General features: G+C 36.5%; 1 protein-coding gene and 1 pseudogene across 2 annotated transcripts in view; both read left to right on the forward strand.

The window, feature by feature from the left end:
• The window catches only part of SPATA5 (spermatogenesis associated 5), a 377786-nt gene that overhangs the window by 82822 nt on the left and 272398 nt on the right, over positions 1-22566 (forward strand). For both annotated transcript variants that reach the window (XM_011948623.1, XM_011948624.1), the window contains exon 11: positions 7066-7275. In XM_011948623.1, coding sequence (XP_011804013.1) covers positions 7066-7275 — 210 coding nt within the window. The remainder of the gene's footprint in view (positions 1-7065; positions 7276-22566) is intronic.
• On the forward strand, positions 2476-5082 carry LOC105516419 (annotated as a pseudogene).

The raw sequence follows: 22566 nt of genomic DNA on the forward strand, positions 1-22566 counted from the left end.
ATCAGAATGTAAACTTGTGAATATGTTAGGATCTCAGTTAAATCATACACACACATGCACACGCAAGTGTTTGCATTTGGAAAGGCTAGAAGGTCCTACACCAAAATATTAACAATGGTTACTTTTAGGTAACAGATAATTCTTACATCCTCCTTTATAATTTCTTATAGGCTATACTTCTTATATCTGCTATTCTCATAATCAACAAGGTGGGAATTGCTGCTATTTTTATATTCTAAAAACTTGACATCTTACATGTATGCAATTTTCAAGTCTATCTTCCTATCTTATTTGAGAATTGCAAAGCTGTTTTTCAGTAGTTTTTGTATTAATTTGTGTAAAGACAGATATTTTATATATTTAGGCAGAGACTATCTCTTTTAGGATACTTATTTCTCTTTCTAGATTATAGATTTTTTGGACATTATCGCAAACATCTTTGTGCCCCTACAGTCTCTAGACAAATCCTGCACATAGAAGACATTTCTTAAAATTGATTGAGTTTATTTCAGTTGTAAATTTTAACCACAGTATAATAGGTGGAAAGAATAAATGAATTATAGTTGTAATAATAAAGGAAACTTATGTTGAACCAGGGAGGCGGAGGAAACTTAGGTTAAGAAAATTTCCTAGATTTGTGAATCAGTGATTTCTCTAACTTTGTCACCTAGTTCTACTAGATGAATGGGTGGTTCCCTGACAACGTTGGGGACCCATCAAAGCTTTTTTTGCTTTGTTTTGTTTTTGACTGAACCTCTTAACTCCCCATCTGCATCATACTTTTCTTTTTTTCTTGACCACAGCTTCTAGGATCTTAGTCTGCTTTCTAGTCCTTATGCTTTTATATATACACACACACACGTGTATGCATGTCAAATGATAAAAGTAATGATATGATACAGTTTCACTGTAGAAAATTTTCATAATACCAAAAATTATTAAGGATAATATTGAAATCACTTGTATTCCTACCACTTTAAAAATAACAATTTTTGAAAATGCATATGTGTGTATGTGGTGGTGGTTTTTTTTTTTTTTTTTTTTTGAGACTTTAACTCTTGGCGTTTAGGCTGGAGTTCAATGGCGGGATCTCGGCTCACTGCAACCTCCTCCTGGTTCAAGTGATTCTCCTGCCTCAATCTCCTGAGTAGCTGAGTTTCCAGGTGCCCGCCTCTAAGCCTGGCTAATTTTTGTATTTTTAGTAGAGACTGGTTTTCACCACGTTGGCCAGGTTGGTCTTGAACTCCTGACCTGTGTGTATGTGTTTTAATTGGGATTATAATGTATTAAAATCTTTATATTCTGCTTTTTTATTACATAAATTTTCAGAAAATATAAAATAATCTTTTAAAATTTGTTTAACGTCTATATGATCGTCCATTCTTTAGGTATTCTATAATTCATTTAATAGTTGTTTGATGTTTGACATTGAGGTTGTTTCTAGGTTATTTTCTATCATACAGAGTGTTGTACCATGAGTCTTTGAAGAAGAAATCTTTTTGTATTTCCTGAACTGTTTTGCGAGGATGTCTAGGAAGTAATATTACTAGGTAAAAGTGTATGAACTTCTAAAATATGTTGCCAAGTACATTTAATAAACATTATGATTTGTTTTCTTCTACCAGTGAGTGACAGTGTTCTTTCATTGTATATTACCGGCCTTGAGAAGTCCATATTTTACTCTTTGCTAATATTATAAGCTGAAAACAGCTTTTCACTATTTTAATTTGGATGTTTTGGCTTTGATTAGTAGAGAGTTGAGCTTTTTACCCCCACAGTTTGATTTTGCATTTCTTTTTTGTATCATCCATTTCCTCTTATATTCCATACTTGTAACAGTACCTTTCCTAAGCTAGTTATTTAAACTTTTTTTAAAAAAATAATTTTAATGATTTTTGAAATGGACTCTTTTCTCTTTGAGCTGTTTATTTATTTATTTATTTATTTTACCTTCTTTTCCCTTTTTAAGGTTTTTATTCTTACCTGTTAGGAAGATAACAAGGTATATCTAATTACATGACATGCAGTCTTCACCAAGAAGCCAGAATCTTAAATTTATAGCTCACTGTTGCCATCTGAGATATAAGTAGAACTACAGTTACTCTGGTTTACTTTCCATTAAGTCAACTTCCTTGCTCTTCTTAAACTCCACTACTCCTTCTTTAATGATAGCCCTTCTACCAACACATGGATCTTCATAGACGATAAGAATCACTTGATTGATGTGTTTCATTTACATTTTAGAGAACTTCCATAAAAAGTGAAAGCTCTTTCAGTGTGTCTCAGAGAGATTATCTCACAAAGAAATGTTCCTCTTTGAGCATTTTCTTGTATTTCTTCCTGTCTTCAAAATAAGTCAGATCATTTAATTTATTTTAATCTTTTCTATTAAGTGCCAGTAGCACAAAGTCTCAATATAGTCAGCAGTCCTAAACAGCCCAGGAGAGGGAACCTCTATAATAATTAAATGCCTGTAGAATATATATTTATTATGGTTGGAGATTCCTAAATTGAGAGAGGGAACTTCCTCCACCAGTTAGTAATGAAATGCAGAAGTGAAACTGAGTATTGTATACCTATAATATTTAGTTCTAACTCTTTCTTCACCATTGTCATTAGGAGGGTTGGCATGCAGAAACATCTTGAGAGTTGCATATTTTAATACATTATTTACCTTTTCCACACAGACCTTGATAGTCATATAAATTCAGTCTTGTTCAGAGTTGTCCAGTCTTTTGGCTTCTTTTGTCCACACTGGAAGAATTATCATCTTGGGCCACACATAAAATATACTAACACAGGCTCCAAGCAAGATGGCAGCCTCTGAGCCAGTTAGGCTACGGCTTCAATACCCGCCAGCAGCTACCCTGCACTGTACGGCCTTCCTGACTTTTGGTTGACTTGAACAGATGCCGAGTCATCACAGATCTCATTAGTCTCATCTGCCAGTGCTTTGGCGTCGGTTCTGGGGCCCTCTGAGGCCTCTAACTGGAGCGGGAGCTCGTGCCCGTAACTGAGAGCGCACACCTGGTGAGAGACAATGACTGCCTTAGAGTTAAATTAGAAGAGAGAGGAGTTGCTGAGAATTCTGTAGTCATCAGTAACGGTGACAGTATTCATTTATCACTTACAAAAGCAAAAAGCGGACATTTAAGTTAGAGGAGGATGAAGAAACTGAACTGGATTACAAATATTCAAAGAAGCATTGGAAGAGCCAAGAGAACAATAACAATAATGAGAAGGTCTTGGATCTAGAACGAAAAGCTGTCACAGATCAGACTGTAAGCCAAAAAGAAAACAGAAAAAATAAAGCAACCTGTAGCACAGCGGGTGATGATAACAAAGAGACCAAAAGAAAATCACCAAAAAAAAAGGAGAAATGTGAATATGGAAAAAGGTCAGGAATCCCAACTCTCCTAAAGTACAGGCAGTAAAAGACTGGGCCAATTACAGATGTAGTTCTCCAAAAGGTTCTGCTAGAAACAGCCTTGTTAAAACCAAAAGGAAAGGTGGTATAAGCATTTGCTCCAATGGGAGTCCCAGTTCCTCCTCGGAGTCTGAGTTTTGTCGTGAATCAATCAGTGATGGTCCCAGCAAAGTCAGTTTGGAGGCCAGAAATTCCTCAGAGAAATTACCAGCTGAGTTATCAAAGGAAAGACCCTCTACCAAAAGTACAACTGCAGAGAAACTGGCTACAAAACCTGCCTTTAGCCTTAACGCCCAGCAAGGGCAGGACCTCTGGAACATCGTCTTCTAGTTCAGATTCTGGTTCATAGTCAGATGACCAATGCTTGATGTCATTGAGCACCCCGGAGTATGCTGTGGGTTTCTAAAAGACAGTAAGCCTTTTTGCAGGAAGAGGTTGTCCAGGCCCTGGGCTGTCATCACAGACTGCAGGTGCTGCTGGACGGAAGCGTTCTGGCTTAAATGGTGGCAGACAGGCTCTTGGTCCTTCTCCCAATGTGTCTCTCCCCAGTTTAGGAAGAGGATGGGGTAGAGGAGAGAACCTTTTTTCTTGGAAGGCAGCTAGGGGACGGGGCATGTGGGGGAGAGGTCAAGGATGAGGGCATCCTGTTTCCTGTGTTGTAAATAGAAGCACTGACAACCAGAGACAACAGGAATTAAATGAAGTGGTAACAAATTCATCTACTATTTTCCAGAATCTGGTAGAGACACACCTGAAGGACTGTAATCTGTTACTGCTGTTAGCAGCTGCCCCTCAAATTGGAGAAAAGATTGCATTTAATCTTTGGAACTAATGTCCAGTTACACTCTCCTGATGTCTCTGATTACAAGGAAAAATATTAAGCCGCAATCCAGAGATACAGCAAGTAGATAGAGAAATTCTTTCATCCTTACCTTCCTTGAGAGAACCTGGGAAATTTGATTTGGTTTATCACAATGAAAATGGAACCGTGGTAGTGGAGTACACTGTGATGCAGGAGAGCAAGATCACTGTATTTTGGGGAGAGCTGATTGATCCGAGACTGATTATTGAATCTCTGAGTAATACATCAAGTACAGAACCTGTCTGAATATGACCTCTCCACCACATAGTTTATGAATGTCTTGTTTGTGGAAGTGACTATAACTTGGACTTTTTTTTTAAAGAGGATTTGAAAGTTATATGGATTTTTTTGTTGTCTTCATTTTACTGCATAGGAAACAATCTACCTCATCATTTAAAATGACATGGGTGTCGGTTTTCTAGACCTTTGTTTTTTTTTTTGGTCAGGTTTAATTTCAGTTAACAAAACGTAAAACATGACATTCCCTGCAGACATTGTTGTATACCAATGCTTATGGTTTCTTCTGTTTTTTAAAAGTTTTTGACCATGAAGCAGCAGTTGTCAGTAGGAGTTTATAATAGCAAGAATGTGCTGCGTATCTTGTCTCAATAAGTTTTAAGTAACATTTAAAAATATTAAAGCATAGTACTTGACCTAATTTTTTAGCATTTGAGTTGTTCCGTTAAATGGAGCATCTCGTAAATTTCAAGTATTTTATACTTGCAATTGTTAAGAGTTGAAAAGTAGTTGGATTTGTCACAGACAATGAGTTAAGGAATCCTTCACGTTTTTCCCAGCTGAGCTTCAGGCCAGGAAATGTGTCATCTTGCCAAGCACCTGGCTGAGTGTGCTGGAGTGAGGATTTGAACAGAAACTTCCTTTTCTGTTACTATTCGCCACTAAGCTAAAATGGCCAAATATATACTGTGAAAATTGGTTTCTTTTAACAAAGGATCAGATCCCTCTTTCAGTTGTACATATTTTTAAATAAAATCATATTAAACTAAAAAAAAATATATACCACTATGAACAATAGGTGATGAGCTAAAAAACATGCAAAAAAACTCATAATATTTTAACAAACTTTACCAATTTGTGTTGGGCTGCAGGTTGGACAAGCTTGGTCTAGCTTAAGTTTTATGGATTACTTGTACAATAGAATTGAATTGATGTCTACAGTATTTTGAAGAGTGTGAAAGTGGTTTTTTAAATTTGTACTGTATGTTATAAAGCAGTATGAGTAACATACTTTATGTGTGAGACTTTACATGCCTAAGAAATACTTTTGTTAAGAAGGGTTTATATTTATGGTGGAGTATTTGTTACAACATGGGGTCTATACATACTTGTAAAGAAATTAGGGATAGAGAATGCATCACTCAGGCCCCAGACAATCTTTCCATTCATATGGATTGATTAGTCATCACATAGTCCATATTTTTCTACTGTATTCAAGTCCCACTTGATACTTTATGTATCATATTGCTTAATTCCCAAACATGTTCCCTTCTTTCTTTTCATGTAACTTTTAATTACTCATTTGTCCGAGTCTGAATCCCGAATATTGCCCTTGATTCCATTTTGTTTCACCACCCCTTTCCAAATGTAGCTTTAAGTTTTTCCTGTTTTTCTACTCCCAGAACCCACAACTATAGCTCTGAAGTATGTTTCCAGTGAGTTTTCAGTATGTGCATGTGTTTACTCTAGCTCAAGGTGTGTTTTTTTTTTTTCTGATATTTATGTCATTAATTGATCTCTCTAATGAATCTTGTCAGAGAAGTCTTACAGAAGGACATTTCAGACCATATTTCTCTCTAGATTAAAAAAACCTTCGAAGACTTCCAAGTATGTACGAAGAGTTCTCTTGAATTCCTTCATCTGGTCTTCAGGGTCCTATGCTGTGACTTCAACTTTTCTTTATTACCCTCCCTCAAATATTTTTTCTCTTACCCTTTTTATGCTTCTTTCCTTCTGAGCCTTCTGTCATTTTTTGGCCTGTACCTATCCATTTCCCTGTTCTCGCATTTCCAAATATCATCTATCCTTCAAGAGTTGGCATTTAGGTTTGTCTTCCAGCTAGAAGTAATCTTTTCTTCCTGGGAACTCCCAAAGGCCTTTTCTATTTGTTATTGTACTTAGTATCCTTTCTGTTGAACTGTGGTTGTTAATGGTTACTGGTTGTTATAGTTGGTTCTTTAACGTGTGGATTCCTGTCTCCTTATTCTATTTCTTGTGTACGTTTTCTGGTACATGTATATTCTTAAGACATATGCAGTTCTGGGGGTATTTCTTAGTGGAGAAAAATAAAACCTTGGAGATACTTTATATGCCAAAGATAAAAATGATTGTGTGTTCTATAAAGATCTACAAAAATATGCTTGGAAGTAGTTTTGCTAAAAAAAGAGATATAAGAAATTAGATACATAGATGAGACCTTGGATGACTGACTCAAACCACTTTCAGACAGATGAAAACTAACTTCTAAATCTTTCTAGAAGGTTAGATTTAATGCTTTGTTCAATCATTTAAACAGTTATTTATATGAGACTTACAAGCAGACTTTTTTTTTTTTTTAGTATTTTTACAATATGCAGTTCACTTTTTATGTACTCCTAATTTACTTCTTGATACTCCTTAGAATTTTTTAAAGGATTTTCCTGATTCTTAAATGGTTCTATTCTTTTTTGCACTTCTTCTGTTAATGATGTGTTTTATTTTTTTTAGTTCTCTGTTTGTCCTGGCAAAACTTACATTTGGAAAATGTTCTATTTTTCAGGTATCCTGGTCAGATATAGGAGGACTGGAAAGCATCAAACTGAAGTTGAAACAGGCTGTGGAATGGCCCTTAAAACATCCAGAGTCTTTCATTCGAATGGGTATTCAGCCACCTAAAGGAGTTCTTCTGTATGGGCCACCTGGGTGCTCTAAAACAATGATAGCAAAGGCTTTGGCCAATGAGAGTGGACTGAATTTTCTAGCTATAAAGGTAGGATGTTAAATTTTTTAGTGGCTACTCTCTCTTGGCCTCCGCCAATGCCCATCCTCTGACTCCTACCTTTAGGAGAACGAATAAAGGCATCTTAACGAGCAGTGATTCTTTTTTTTTTTTTTTTTGATATTGATGGCGATATAATATAGGGAGATGAGTGATAAGAAATAAATTTGTGCGTGTAATCAGCAAATCATGGTAGACATCGAGAAGACTGCTTTATTTAGTTTCTTGATTCTGATATTTCTTATATCCATGTGTAACAGAAACTAATCTTTTTTTTTGTTTGTACATTTTTAATTATAGACTTTTACTTAACCAGGATTTAAAGATAAACGTGATAACGAATTCAATATTTATATACCTAGAATTTTCAAATGAACAAAGCACTTGTTATGGTATACTAAATTCTTTAAAAATACTTTTCCAGTCAGAAAGTGTATGTTCATTGTTTTTATTCTGAACCACACACACACATTTTATTCGTTCATTGCTCTGCTCCCATTAACTGGGATAGATAATCTTTCATGATATGTAGTTGTACACTTACTTTAGGACCAGATATTAATTTTATGTAGCATTATGATGTATCCAGGTACTTAATCCACACATATAAAACCGTAAATCCATTTCTGTGGACTGTATCACAAAAATATGTACCTAAATAGATTTACTATCAATTCATTTCAGAAAAGGCACACGATCATCTGTTTTGATATTACCAGGGAATTTTTTGCATAACAGAATGCATTTTCTATCTTAGAACATTGAAATCATGGGCAGTTTGAAAGCATAAAACTTCAGACTAGTTTGTCAACTTTTGGCTTTACTTAAGATTTATATGGAATGATACTTAGGTGTGATTAAGCTGTTTGTTCTTTAAGAGTATCTTCAACATATTTTTTATTTTCTGGAAGATATTGGAGAGTAAATATAGGGAGAAGAGACCATTTATAGCATGATCACTTATGGGGAAATCACAACTACAGTTTTAAAGGTTGCAGGTTTAGTTTTTATTTTTTTGAGACATGGTCTCACTCTGTGGCCCAGGCTGAAGTATAGTGGTGTGATCATAGCTCACTGTAACCTCAAATTCCTGGGCTCAAGCTATCCTTCTGCCCCAGCCTCCTGAGCAGCTAGGACTACAGGTGTGAGCCATCACACCAGCTAACTTTTTAACATTTTTGTAGAGACACGGTCTCACTGTGTTGCCCAGGCTGGTCTCAAACACCTGGCCTCAAGCAGCCCTCCCACCTTAGCCTCCCAAAGCTCTGGGATTATAGGAGTGAGCTGCTGCACACAGCAAAGGTTGCAGTTTTAAGGGTTGAAGTAACGAGTGATTTTGAAATTTCCCGGGACATCTTGATTTCTCCTTGGTCCTTGTCCTTTTATCAAGTGGTAATGGGGATGGCTGTTTACTGGCATTTTCTAGTCTTTTTACTGTCATCTCCATTTTTCTGTTCTTACCTTGTATATTTTACAATTGTATATTCATAGTCTTAGAATGTTTCTTGTCTACTGGAAATCTAAAACTTATTTGAGAACCTGTGAGCCAAGTCCTCATCAAATAAGTTTTAGACTTGACTCTTAAGAGCACACTTATTTTCTTACAAACCAGTGTCTTACTTTTTTGTGATCCAAGGTAATAATTTTAGGTACTACCAAGACTGCTTTCTGGACTATTCTAGAATTACTTAGAAATATATTTATTATCTTTTTTGAACATAAACATTTCATAACCTTAGACAATTTCACTTTTAGTCTTTTTTTCACTATGAGGAAATCGTAAATGATTCTTTGAAAGGTTTAACTTTTTACACTGTTATATAAAATAACCAGGCACACGTTCACTTATTTGAGCTTTTTCATTAGATTTTTAGGTCACAGACAGAAAAGCCATGTGATGTTAACAAATTATCTTAATTGAGTTCGTAACTCAGAGACTATTACATGTCCTAGTTACTAATTTTTATTTAGTGTGGTTTTTTATTCAGTTTAGAATTTAGTGTAGTTTGATAATATTATCCAAGTTTTGAATCTGTGTGGAGGATATACTTAATGGATGATGGGTTTTTATTTTTCAAATTGAATATCCCTTATCAAAATGCTTCAGACCTGAAGTGTTTAGATTTTGAATTTTTTTGCATTTTGAAATATTTGCATTATACTTCCCAGTTGAGCATCCCTAATCTGAAAATTTGAAATCTAAAATGCTAAAGTGGGCATTTTCTTTGATTGTCATGTTGGAGCTCAAAACGTTTTGAATTTTGGAGCATTTTGGATTTTTAGATTTAGGGATACTCAACATGTACTATTCATTCAACTCTCCTATATGTTTAAAATTTTTTTTAAATACAAAGTTGGGAATATGAAAATAATTTGCCTTCTGCTAGCGTTTTCATTGGTCCTGTTATTTTCATCTATTCAATGTTTGTGAGGAAAGTTTTAAAGTAGCAATACCATACAGCTTATGTATGAGAAAATGGAGCCAGAGAAGTTGGGAATTCATATTCTGTTCTCTTTTTTTTGAGATAGAGTCTTGTTCTGTAGCCCAGGCTGGAGTGCAGTAGCACTATCTCGGCTCACCACAACCCCTACCTCCCAGGTTCAAGAGATTCTTGTGCCTCAACCTCCTGAGTAGCTGGGATTACAGGCATGCACCACCACGCCCGGCTAATTTTTTGTATTTTTAGTGAAGACAGGGTTTCACCACGTTGCCCAGGCTGGTCTCGAACTCCTGAGCTCAGGCAATTTGCCTGCCTCACTCTCCCAAAGTTCTAGGATTACAGGCATGAGTCATTGCACCTGGCCCTGTTCTCTTTTATTTTAACTTCCTGTTTAAAAAACTTGGCAACTTTTGTTCAACCTACATGTTTGGTTTCAACCTATGTATTTGTTTTCTACAGGATTTAAGTGTTACAAGTAGTTTGAAATTTTGAAATAACAAATCTTACACATTTTTAAAGTGATCAGAAAAAGTAGACATACACTAGAATTCTCTAGCCAGTTAGGAAGCACAAGTATTTAAACAGACTGAAAGGAAAAACTCCCTATTGCTTTTCACAATGGTAGTTACTTTTAATCTTCAAGATATTTTGATAGATTTACACTTATTCCTCTAAGTTTATGAAAGAACATTTTAGCTTCCTCTATGCATCTTTTCTGAACAGGGATTAAAAGATATGTACTGTATTCAGGGTGGAGACTTCACCTTGGCTTGTGTGGGCTCTTAATGCCCTCTGGCATATATATGTGTTTTCGTGTAGATTGCGACTTTCGACATGTTGTGTAAGTTTAGTTTGTTATCTGGGCTGATTATGTCAAATACTTTTCAGTTGAAATTTCCTCTCTGCTGCTTCTCTCTTGCTTTTGTCTGAAGTGCTACAATAGATTAATTGCCCTGGGATAGCTGCATTTCTTTATTATATGAAGAACTGTCACTAATTCTACAAGAAGTGTGGTTAGGCTTCTGACAGGGATTTTCAGCAAAAAATTATTCTGGTGAATACAGGAATGTAGTGAGCTTAGTATATCCTTGACTTTTTGGGAAATTTTCTTCTCTATACTTGTCTCAGAGAGGAATTGTATAAAATAGATTTCATTTCTGGAAAAACCTGTGGTTTGTTCAAAGTAGTGCACAATTCAAAGTACAGGTGCTCCCCAATTTAAGATGAATTTACTTAAGTTTTTGACTTTACAACGGTGTGAAAGTGATATGCACTCTGTGGAAATCATACTTCGAATTTTAATCTTTTTTTTCTTGAGACAAAGTCTCACTCTGTCGCCCAGGCTGGAGTGCATTGGCATGATCTCGGCTGACTGCAACCTCTGCTTCCTGAGTTCAAGCAATTCTCTGCCTCAGCCTCCCAAGTAGCTGGGATTACAGGCATCCGCCACCACACCCGGCTAATTTCTGTATTTTTAGTAGAGACGGGGTTTCACCATGTAGGCCAGACTGGTCTTGAACTCCTGACCTTGTAATCCACCCACCTCGGCCTCCCAAAGTGCTGGGATTACAGGTATGAGCCACCATACCCGGCCAAATTTTAATCTTTTACTGAGCTTGATATGCAGTACAGTACTCCTTCATGATGCTGGGCAGTAACAGTGAGTCACAGCTCCCAGTCAGCCATGTGATCATGAGTATACATGGCCAACATTTTACAGTGCACTGTGTTGCCACATGATTTTGTCCAACTGTAGGCCGTGTAAGCATTCTGAGCATGTTTAAGGTGGGCTAAGCTAAAATGGATGTTCAGTAGGTTAGGTGTATTAAATGCTTTATGACTTAGGATATTTTCAATTTTTGATGAGTTTATCGGGACATAACCCCACTGTAAATCAAGGAGCATCTGTAATTACTATTTGTCATTTAACTAGATATATTAACATTCTCTTATCAAAGGTACAAGATAATCTGAAATTTTAAAATTCCAAATTCATCTTTAGACTTCTGTTTTTAAATTTTTACATGGAAAACTGCATAGCTACCTCTTTTAATTACAGCATGCTTTAAGATTACAAATAAGGATAATGATTTTAAGAAGGTTAAGTGACTTTTCCAAGGTCTAAGTGGTGGTGATGGCACTGAAATTTAGTCTCAGAACTTTCTGAATCGAGTCTGAGCTCTTAACCACTGTATTATATGCTCTTCCATTTTTCTTTTTGTTTTTTAAAAAAACAAAACTAGTGTCTGGTGGCTTTTTTCATTAATTACACAAAGTTACCAGGGAAGGTAGTTTAAGTAGTTTCTGTAGGGTGGGTTCAGAGAAGTGGAAAGATGTTAATATGTTTCTGGGAACTGGTTTGAAAAATAATTTTGTTTCTCTAGGACAAAGAAAACAGAAAAAAAACATGGCTTTGGTCTAGAAGTAGAAGTTAATAGGAAAGGGTTATCACGGCCAAAGATACAGGAAACTGTTGAATGAAATAGAAGTGCCTAGAAAAAGACTGATAGTGGGATAATGTAGAGCTTAAAATTTACCTGTTAGTATATAATTTGTGCCCTTGATATCGAGTAAGTCCTGATAAAAGAACACTAAGCTGGAATTCACATAGCTTGGATTTACTTCCTAACCTTAGCACTTTTTAGTTTTGCAACCTTAAGCCAGTTCTGTAAGTCTCATTTTTTTCATCCAGAAAAGTATAACATTTGTACATTATAAACTTTGGAGAGCATTATATTTAAAAAGGCAAATGAAAAAGTTTTGGGGGGATGTAAGACCCCACTCCTTGGGTGTGGACTTCTTTCCAAAGAATTTCATATGGAAAGAGGAGAGGCGAAGAGCTACTGTACAGTGGTGAAACCTGACAAACCATACCACAGCCAGATGATCAAGGTTAACATTTTCAGTGATAAGTCATGTTGACAGTACAGTTGATGCTTTGAACAACACGGGCTTGAACTCAGTGGGTCCACTTATATGCACTTTTTGTTTTTTTCAGTACAGTTGGCCTTCCTTTTTGGTAGGTTCCACAACCAAACACAGATTGAAAATACAGTACTTGTGGTATATGGAAACTCCCAAATAAGGAGGGCTAACTATGTATCCTCAGGTTCCGCAGGCTAACTATGGGACTTGAGTATGTGTACATTTTGGTATCTGCAGTGGTCCTGGAACCAGTTCCCGTGGATGCTGAGGAATGACTATATATACCCTTAGATGATGTGGTGAGAATAGCACTTTACTTCTGCTGTCTTCCTCCTGAGTGTTCGTAACCCTTGTCCAACCATGAGAAAAACTTTAGGCAAATCCAAGTTAAAAGACATTCTGTAAAATCACTAACTAGTACCCTCAAAACTGAAGGTTATCAAAAATCAGGGAAGTTTGAGAAACTGTCACCACCAAGGAAACATGATAGCTAAATGTAATGTTACAATATTCTGGGTAGGATGCTGGAATGAAAAAAAAAAAGGACATTAGGGAAAAACTAAGGAAATCTGAATAACTGTGGTCTTTAGTTTAATAATATATCAATCTGGGTTCATTGATTGTAACAAATATACCATGCAAATAGGAGATAGTAATAATAAGGGAAACAGTGTACTGGGGTGGGTGGGCATATGGGAGCTGTTTGTACTATATGCTCAATTCTTCTGTAAATCTTAAACTTTGCTAAAAAAATAAATATATTTAAATAAATTTTGAGGTCAGTATCATAGATCTGGGCATATTGTAGATGAAGTAATTGAAGTTTAAAAGGCTAACTCTGAGTTCTGTACTGCAGTGAACGGATGTATGGAGTAAGGCAAAGAAGAATCATGAAGAAGATTGTGGATTTCATGGGTGAGGGCTTTGATGACCTCTCCTATTCATAGTCCCCCTGCCCATAATGATTCTGGAAAGTTACTGGGAAAAGCCCTGAGAGGAACTTGGCTGGGGAACCTGGGTTTGGGGCTGCCCTGAACTTGCCTGTTTCACTGCACTTCTCAGTTGAAGCCTATAAAGGTGTGTGTTAGTTCTGGCCCCAAACCCAGACCCCAACACTATAAAGAACTCTTTCTCTTAGTGTTTTGGTTATTTTTTCTTTCACCTTGGGTGCAGCTTCCAGTTTAGTCTCACCAGGAACTATGTCATTTCATGCCTTTTGTGGATCCTAACTCTATATTCTCCTTCTATAGGTTTATTACTATTCGGGCTTATCTAGAGTCTGAAATCTTTTGAGTTTCCATTTAATTTCCTTTAGAGTTTTGTTTTGTTTTAACTTTAAGAATTCCCTTGACTTCACCAAATAGTGTTGTATTATCTGCCTTATTTGCTTAAATTGGCAGTTATTAATGTCCGTATTAAACAAAGACATATACTTAGTTTTATCCCTGTTTGAATGACTATTGGAGAATAACTAATAGTAACCTGTAATTATTGGGACAAGTGGAATAGTTATTGTGCCATTGTCAGTTTTACAAGGTTATGAAGACGTTAGATCAGATTTACTGAAATTTGTCATTATTTATATAGTATGCTATGTTAAAGTTGTGGCATCATATGTTAAGACTATATATATGTTAATTATGTGAGTTGGGCTTTTATCAGTTGATAAAGCTGATATATAAAAAAAGATGTTTTGATGTGAAAATATCCCATAAATAACATTTATCTAAAAGCAGAAAATGACAATAAGAACTATAACAAAACCTTTAGCGTTTGGAATCTAAGAAGACCTAGAGAGATTTGGAAAGAGAAGAATAATTTTACACTTACAAGAAGTTTGAAAATAAGCAAATTTTATTGTTGGTTTTTTTTTAATTCATGGATAAATTAGCTAATGGAGAGAGACTAGCTTTTTTTTCCATCTTAATTCCTTTTTGAATGAAATTTAGAGATGAAATAAATATTACAATGTCATGTCTGTAACACTTTAAAAAATATTTATATAAGTTTTACAACTGGAATAACAAAAATGTGTTAAGCACCTTCTCTGTGTGTCAGGCACTGTACATAGTAAACAAAGATATATTAGATGGGCTCCTTGTTATGTATCAACTCATAATTTAGTGGGGGAGATATTTGACTCAACAACTAATATGAAGAAACGGGTAACATGTAGAATCTGCAGCTCTTGTTTGTTGATTGTATGTGAGAAATGAGAAAGAAAATAAGTCAAAGGTGATAAAAATTTTTACTGTCAATGACTGGCAGATGGAAATATCCTAACCCCAGGGAGAAGAGGAGAAACAAGTTGGAGGTGAGAGAGAAAATACCTGTTGAATTTGAAATGCCTTTGGGACAAAATGTTGAATGTGGCTTAAAGGCAGTTGTTGGTATGGATTTGTAGCTCAAGAGGATGATCATTTAGAGAGATGAAAATATGGAAATGGAGATGAAAATATGGAAATTGGAAACCAGTGTTTGAGATTCTGTGGGGAAGTCAGTAAAGGAGACTGAGAGTGACAAAAGTAGTCATTAATAACAGAAGGGGATTTCATGGGCATGTATATATGTGTAAATGCACATTTTACAACTTGCTTAATTGTAGCCAGCATGGTCCCTGCAATGTAAGTTCTGAAGAAATGTGTCACTTTTCTTTTTCCTGAATAGAGTGAATGAATTTGGGGAAGGATTGTATTATACTTTTTGAGAGGAACAACTCGAATTCTGTTCTCTTTCCTGCCAGCCCTTCTTGCATTTTAGGGTTTTTACTTGCCCACAGCATTCTTGCCTAGTAATTAAAACCTATTTTCAAACTCTTTGAAGTGCTTTCCCAGAATGGCCTTCTGTATGTGCTGATACTGTACTTTTTATTAATTTTCAAGTTCTTTTACTCACATTACATATATGTAATTCTATCTCATGTGAGTTTGGGTTTTTATGAGCATATTCCATAACGTTTAACCATAGTTAACACTTAGGTTAACTTGCCTTCCCTAGACATTTTAGAACTTATAAAAACTTCATTTGAATTGTAATAGCTAAAGGCACCAGGCAGGTGTCAGACACATTTAAAAAGCCCTTGGGAGGACTGAAAAAAACCCGGTAGTGATTAAAGGGGCAAAATTGTAAGAACAGAAGGTGTAAATATTATACTTGAGTTTGTGACTGATATGGTGTAAAATAATGAAGCACAGTAAAAGATAGGTCAGGTTTACTTCTCACTAGATTAATAGAACAGCTGGACAAATATTTTCACATGTGTTTATGATATTTTTGTTATTTTGTAAACTTGGATACTTGAAATATTGGCCATGGAATTTTAAAAATAATGCTATTAAAAATAACTCAATTAATGGTACTTACTAATGGCAGTTTTTCTTGATCATTCTTATCAGTAAAGCACATGCTATCTAGGAGGTAAAATATGTGGCAAGACTAACATACATTTTTTAAAAGTAACATGTGAGCAAATATGGGACTCAGACTATACTATATATACCTAAACTTTGTAGTTAGATATAAACGGTCTCTTGTTTATAATGGGTACTAATAAAATTCTTATTTTCCAATTAGCCTATGCTACCATCTATTAAGAAAGAATTAGACTTCACCATTGCCACTTGATCTGCTCACCATAAATACATTTGAATTTGAATTGCTAATAATGTGTAAAATCTTGTGTTTTAAATTTTAAAAATTATTTTTAGCAGCCAGCTTTGTCTAGCCCCAAATTAACTTTCATCTAAAATCTTGAGACATTTCGTGTCTCTTTTAAGGACTTAGAGAGAACAGGACATCATAATTTTTAGAAAGAGTACTGGTTTGGAAACCACAATTCTACATTCTTATTATTTCTGCCATTTAACTTGCTCTAGGACTTTTGGCATATTACTCACCTTCTTTGTACTTTGCCTCAGTTTTAGGTGAGTAGGTAAGACTAAGTGACTCCTAAAGCCCTTCTGCTAATAATATTCTATGAGTAGTCATAGTACTTGTACTTTAATCTGTTGCGTTATCTTTTGTGCAGATGGTGGCCAAATATTTGGGGCAGTTTCTCTGTCAAGTGTAACAGTTGAAAGACTTGTATCCCAGTTCTGCCATTTGCTAAGCTGTGTGACTTGTATCCCAGTTCTGCCATTTGCTAAGCTATGTGACTTTGCTAAGCTGTGTGACTATCTTACTTCACCTCTTTGCACTTCACATTTTTTTCTGTAAAATTGTAGTAACAGTATACAACTCAGAAAACTGTTGCACAGCAGTAAAAGGGATAAGACGTAATAAGCATATGGAAAGATTCCACAAAATTAGTACATGCTGATTGCTGCTCTCTTCATTTTTAAGAAATTGATGTATGTTTGACCTCAAATGGAGCAAAAAATATGGCATCACAGCTTATGATTCCTTAAGTTTTCTGTTAGTAGTAAAGTGTAATATTTATCTTTGAAACTGAATATAGACTTTTTAACTCTTTTTACCAAAATACGGTGATTTTTGGCAACTTAAACTTCAAGCTGAAAATAACTTCCCTTGGTAATGAAATTGCTCTGACTTCTGATAAAACTCGAGACCAATGCAACATATGAGTTCAGCTACTTGGGTTGTATTTTGCAGGCCATCCAGGTAAGATTCATCAGTACATAGTTCTTTAGAAAGTCATATTTTCTGGGGACCCTGCAGTCTTTTCATTATGCCTTATTAGTAACACTTGACTTGAATTATTGCAATGCATATTTTCTTCACAGTGCCAGATTTTCAAGTTAGAGTTTCAAATGTCTTAAATTTTTTTCTTTCTGTTTTGTTTTGTTTTGGAGGAAAAAGCATGGTGTCATTCTTATCCACAGGTCCTGTAGTCCATCTTTCTGTGGCAGTGGAGTGACCCTTCAATCAGTTGAGGCTTTATACTATATTTTCACATTTTCAAACAAAATATCAAGAATGTTTGCCTCTATGTTGGATATTTATTAATAAACCATATTAATCTTTCTGTTGATACCGAGATATTGACACTTGTTTTAGTGTTCACTTTCTTAATTCCTTGTCCACAGTCCCCTTTGTGTAAAACTTAATTTACCACATGTAAATGAAAAGTACTAGTTTTGTTTATTTGACTTTATATTATGTTATGAATAGACATTTCTTGCTTTGTACTACAATCATTTGCACTGTAGTACAAAGCAAGAAATGCCTGTAGAACTATTAATATTTGCTTTATATATTTGGGTGCTCCACTGTCTCCACTGTTGGGTGCATGTTTTTAGTTTTGTTATATCTTCTCGCTACTTTGACCTTTTATAAATCATTATATAATGACTTTCTTTGTCTCTTTTTATAAGTTGTGACTTAAAGTCTGTTTTATCTGATATGAATATAGCTACTCCTGCTAGTTTTTGGTTTCCATTTGCATGGAATATCATTTTCCATTCCTCACTGTTAGTCTATATGTGCTGTTATAGGTGAAGTGAGTTTCTTCTAGGCATCATATCATAGTTGAGTCTTTTTTTTTTTTTTTTTGAGATGGAGTCTCACTCTGTTGCCCAGACCGGAGTGCAGTGGCACACACTCGGCTCACTGCAACCTCCGCCTCTTGGTTTTAAGAGATTCTCCTGCCTCAGCTTTCTGAGCAACTAGGATTACAGGCACCTGCCACTATGCCTGGCTAATTGTTTTAGTAAAGATGGGGTTTCACCAAGTTGGTCAGGCTGGTCTCGAACTCTTGACCTAGTGATCCACCTGTCTCAGCCTCTCAAAGTGCTGGAATTACAGGTGTGAGGGTCTTGTTTTTTAATCCATTCAGCCACTCTTGGTCTTTTAAGTAGAGAAATTCATTTATTTACATTCAATTTTAATATTGATAGGCAAGGCCTTACTTTGACCATTTTGATACTTTTTTTTGGTATTATGTAACTTCTTTTTGTTTCCTTCTTTCTTACTGTCTTCTTTTGTGGCTGAGTGATTTTTCTCTGGTAGCATGTTTTAATTTGTCCTTTTTTATTTTTAGTGTATGTATTACAGTTTTTAGCTTTGTAATTTCCTTGAGTCTTACAAAAATATTAATTATTTCAAACTGGTACCAATTTAACTTTGATGGCAAGATAAGAAACAAATGAAAACAAAAATTTGTACACCTTAACTTCCTCTTCTCCAACATTTTGAATTTTTGATTTTACAACTTGCCTTTTTTATGTCGTCTCTTAACAAATTGTGCTTGTAATTATTTTTAATAGTTTTGTATTTTCTTTTTACTAAAGATATAAGTGATTTGAGAACCATGATTATCATATTAGTATAACAATAATGTTCTTTCCTTTTGGTTTGAAGAACCCTGATTAGCCTTTTTTAAAAGGACAGGTCTAGTAGCGATACATTTCCTCAGCTTTTTTTTTTTTGCCTGGGAAAGTCTTTATCTTGTTTCTGAAGGATAGTTTTGCTGGGTACACTATTCTTCGTTAAGTTTTTTATTTTCTTTCTGCACTCTGAAGCATTTCACTCCCTCCAACCCTAAGGTTCCCACTGAAAATTCTGCTGCCAGGTATATTGGATCTTCCTTATATGTTATTTGTTTCTTTTCTGCTTTCAGGATCCTTTATCTTTGATCTGTGTGAGTTTAATTATAAATCTTGGGTTGTTTTTATTTTGGAGAGGGGAGGTTGAGCCTGGTTGGTGACCTTTAACCTTCATGTACGTGGATATTTATATTTTTTCAAGCCTTGGAAAGTTTTTTGTTTTTCTTTGAATAAGCTTTCTACCCCTTTGTCTTTCTCAGTTTTTTCTTTAACTTCAATAACCTGAATATTTGTTCTTTTGATGATGTCTCATAGCTCCCATAAACTGTTCATTTCTTTTCATTCTTTTTGCTTTTTTCTCTGTGTGTTTTCAAATAGTTGGGCTTCAAGCCCACTGATTCTTCCTTCCTTTTGATCAGTCCTGCTGTTGATATTCTATTCCATTTTTCATTTTGCTCATTGTATTTTCTAGCTCCAGAATTTTTGTTTGGTTTTGTTTATGATTTCAATATCTCTGTTAAATTTCCCTGATACATTTCTGAATTGATTCTCTCTGTTTTCTTGAAGTCCATTGAGCTTTCTTAAAACAAGTATTTTGAATTCCTTGTTTGAAAGATCACATATCTCTATCACTTAAGGGTTGGCCTCTGGTGCCTCATGTCCATTTGTTGAAATCTTATTACCCAGAATCTTTTTGATGCTTGTGAAATTGCAGGCTGTCTGTGCATTGAGGGATTATGTATTTAGTTTAGTCTTCACAGTCTTCCTTTGTTTGTGCCTGTCCTTCTTTAGAGACCTTCCAAGGATTCTAAGCCAACTGAGTATTGTGTTTCCTGAGCCTGTGACCACTTCAGCTATCTAAACACTAGGAGACTGTATTAGGGTTCTCCAGAGGGACAGAACTAATAGGATTATGTGTATATGAAAAGGAGTTTTTTAAGGAGAATTGACTCATATGATCACAAGGTGATATGAGTCCAAAAATTTGCCATCTATAAGCTGAGGAGCAGTGAAGCCAGGAGTGGCTCAGTTCAAGTCCCAAAGCCTCTAAGTTAGGGAAGCTGACAGTATATCCTTCAGTCTGTGGCTGAAGGCCTGAGAGCCAATGACAAACTGCTGGTGTCCAAGACTCCAAAGGGCGAAGAATCTGGAGTTTGATATTCAAGTGCAGGAAGCATCCCCCACAGAAGAAAGATGAAAACCAGAAGACTCAGCAAGCTGGCTTATTTTATCTTCTTCCGCCTGCTTTTTCTAGCCACACTGGGAGCAGATTGGATGGTACCGACCCACATTGAGGGTGGGGCTTTGTCTCACAGTCCACTGACCCAAGTGCTAATCTCCTCCAGCAACATCCTCACAGACACAACCAGAAATAATATGTTGCATCCCTCAGTTCAGTCAAGTTGACACTTAATATTTACCATCACAGAGACTCTCTGAGTGCAGGCTTGCCACAGATCTCACAGGGTCTCTTTAGTTGTTATGGCTTTCTGGCCCAGATGGACCTGCAGTAGACCCAAGGCAGATACTTGGGCTGCATGGAAATGCTGGCCAGGGATCTGAGTCCGGAAGACTATCCCAGTCGCCCAGATGAATGTGCCTTTCAGCATATTTGTGCATAGGCAGGATGGGCTGCTAACTGCAGTAAGAAGGCCCGGAGTTGAGCCTGGGCTGCTTTGGGATCTGCTGGGTGAAGGAGGCTGGCCCCGATGTATTTGCTCAGATCAGCATGCATCACTCAGCTGGTCACTGCAAAAGTGCTTGACTGTAACAGTGGGGGCTGGTACTGAGACGGGGCTCCCTTGGAATCTGCAGTGGGATGGAGGTTGGTATTCTTGTCACATTGGCTCAGATGAGCATGTGTCTCCCGGAAGGTCCCTACATAGATGAGATAGCTCCCAGACTGCAGCAGGAGGGGCTGGAGCTAAGACTGAGCCCCCTTGGACTCTGCTGTAGGGACAGATTTGGGAAGCTTGTCTTGTTGGCTCAGAGTGGCATGCATCTCCCAGCAGGTCTCAGCACAGATAGGATAGTTCCTCTACTGCACTGGGTGGGGCTGAGACTGGGTCTTCTCAGGGTATGTTGTGGGATAGAGGCTGGTGAGCCTGTCAGGGAGGATCAGAGTCCTGGGCCATGTGATTTGTGTGAATCTCCCCCTGGGTTCTTGTGTAAGCAACTATGAGCCGGGATCTCAGCTAGGGAGGCCTGGAGCGGTGCCACAGTTCAATGTCCAGGTTCACTACTGAGATGAATATCAGCGGACTGATGAGCTTTTCTGCCAAGTCATTAGTATGCATGATTTCTCTGAACTCTTTGGCAGATGATTTTGGTTGCAGGCTCAAAGTCAAATGGGGCTATAGTCAAGCCCCTTGAGGGACAGGGGTGCTTCTGGGCTTGAATGCAAAAGCAAGCTTAGTGGAGCAGATCAGCCACTTAGGTGTTAGTGTACCCTCTCTAAGTGACCTTCCTATGTCTTAGGGTTTCACAGTTATGGATGGATGAATAATTCTTTTTATTGGGGGCATATATGAGCAGGTTACCTTCTGTTTCGCCAAAACATCACTCTATGAACTACATACTTAAGAGAAATTGCTACACTGAATATGTTGAGCATCCTTTTTTTTTATGGATTAAGTCATTATCGTGAACATTAAAAATAGTAATGTTACTTTGGGAGGCCAAGGCGGGTGGATCATGAGGTCAGGAGATCGAGACCATCCTGGCTAACATGGTGAAACCCTGTCTCTACTAAAAGTATAAAAAATTAGCCAGATGTGGTGGCGGGCAACTGTAGTCCCAGCTACTCGGGAGGCTGAGGCAGGAGAATGGCGTGAACCCGGGAGGCAGAGCTTACAGTGAGCCAAGATCACACCACTGCACTCCAGCCTGGGCGACAGTGCAAGACTCTGTCTCAAAAAAAAATTAGTAGTTTTAAGTCAAATTCGAATTATTCTGTACCCCACTCTCTCTCATCTTCACATTTTGCTATCCACAACAAATTAATTTAAACTTTTTATTGTTTTTGTGGCTATGTTCTCATTTCCATTGCACTCATTTGTCTTAAACTTGTTCCTCATTATTTTTCCCCTTTACTATTCTAAACATTTTATAACTGGTCTCTCAACTTCTGGACTCTTAATGTTCCTCCTAACCATCTTTTATACTGTGACCAGAATCATCTTTCATTAATATCCCTGTTATCACTTAACTTTCATAAAACCCTTCCTATGGCTTACAGGATAAAATCTGAACCCCTGCCTCCCACTTTAAGTAGCTTTATTGATTGCCACAATCTCCCTGCACCCTATGCTTCATGTATAGTAAATTCTTATATCAGTTCTGTTCAAGGGTATTTGTTGTATGTAATTTAAAAGTCAATGAACTGTGCATAAAGACCTTAAGAGCTCTTCTAC

This window comes from Colobus angolensis, unplaced genomic scaffold, assembly GCF_000951035.1.
Source record: "Colobus angolensis palliatus isolate OR3802 unplaced genomic scaffold, Cang.pa_1.0 Scaffold280, whole genome shotgun sequence".
NCBI lineage: Eukaryota > Metazoa > Chordata > Mammalia > Primates > Cercopithecidae > Colobus > Colobus angolensis.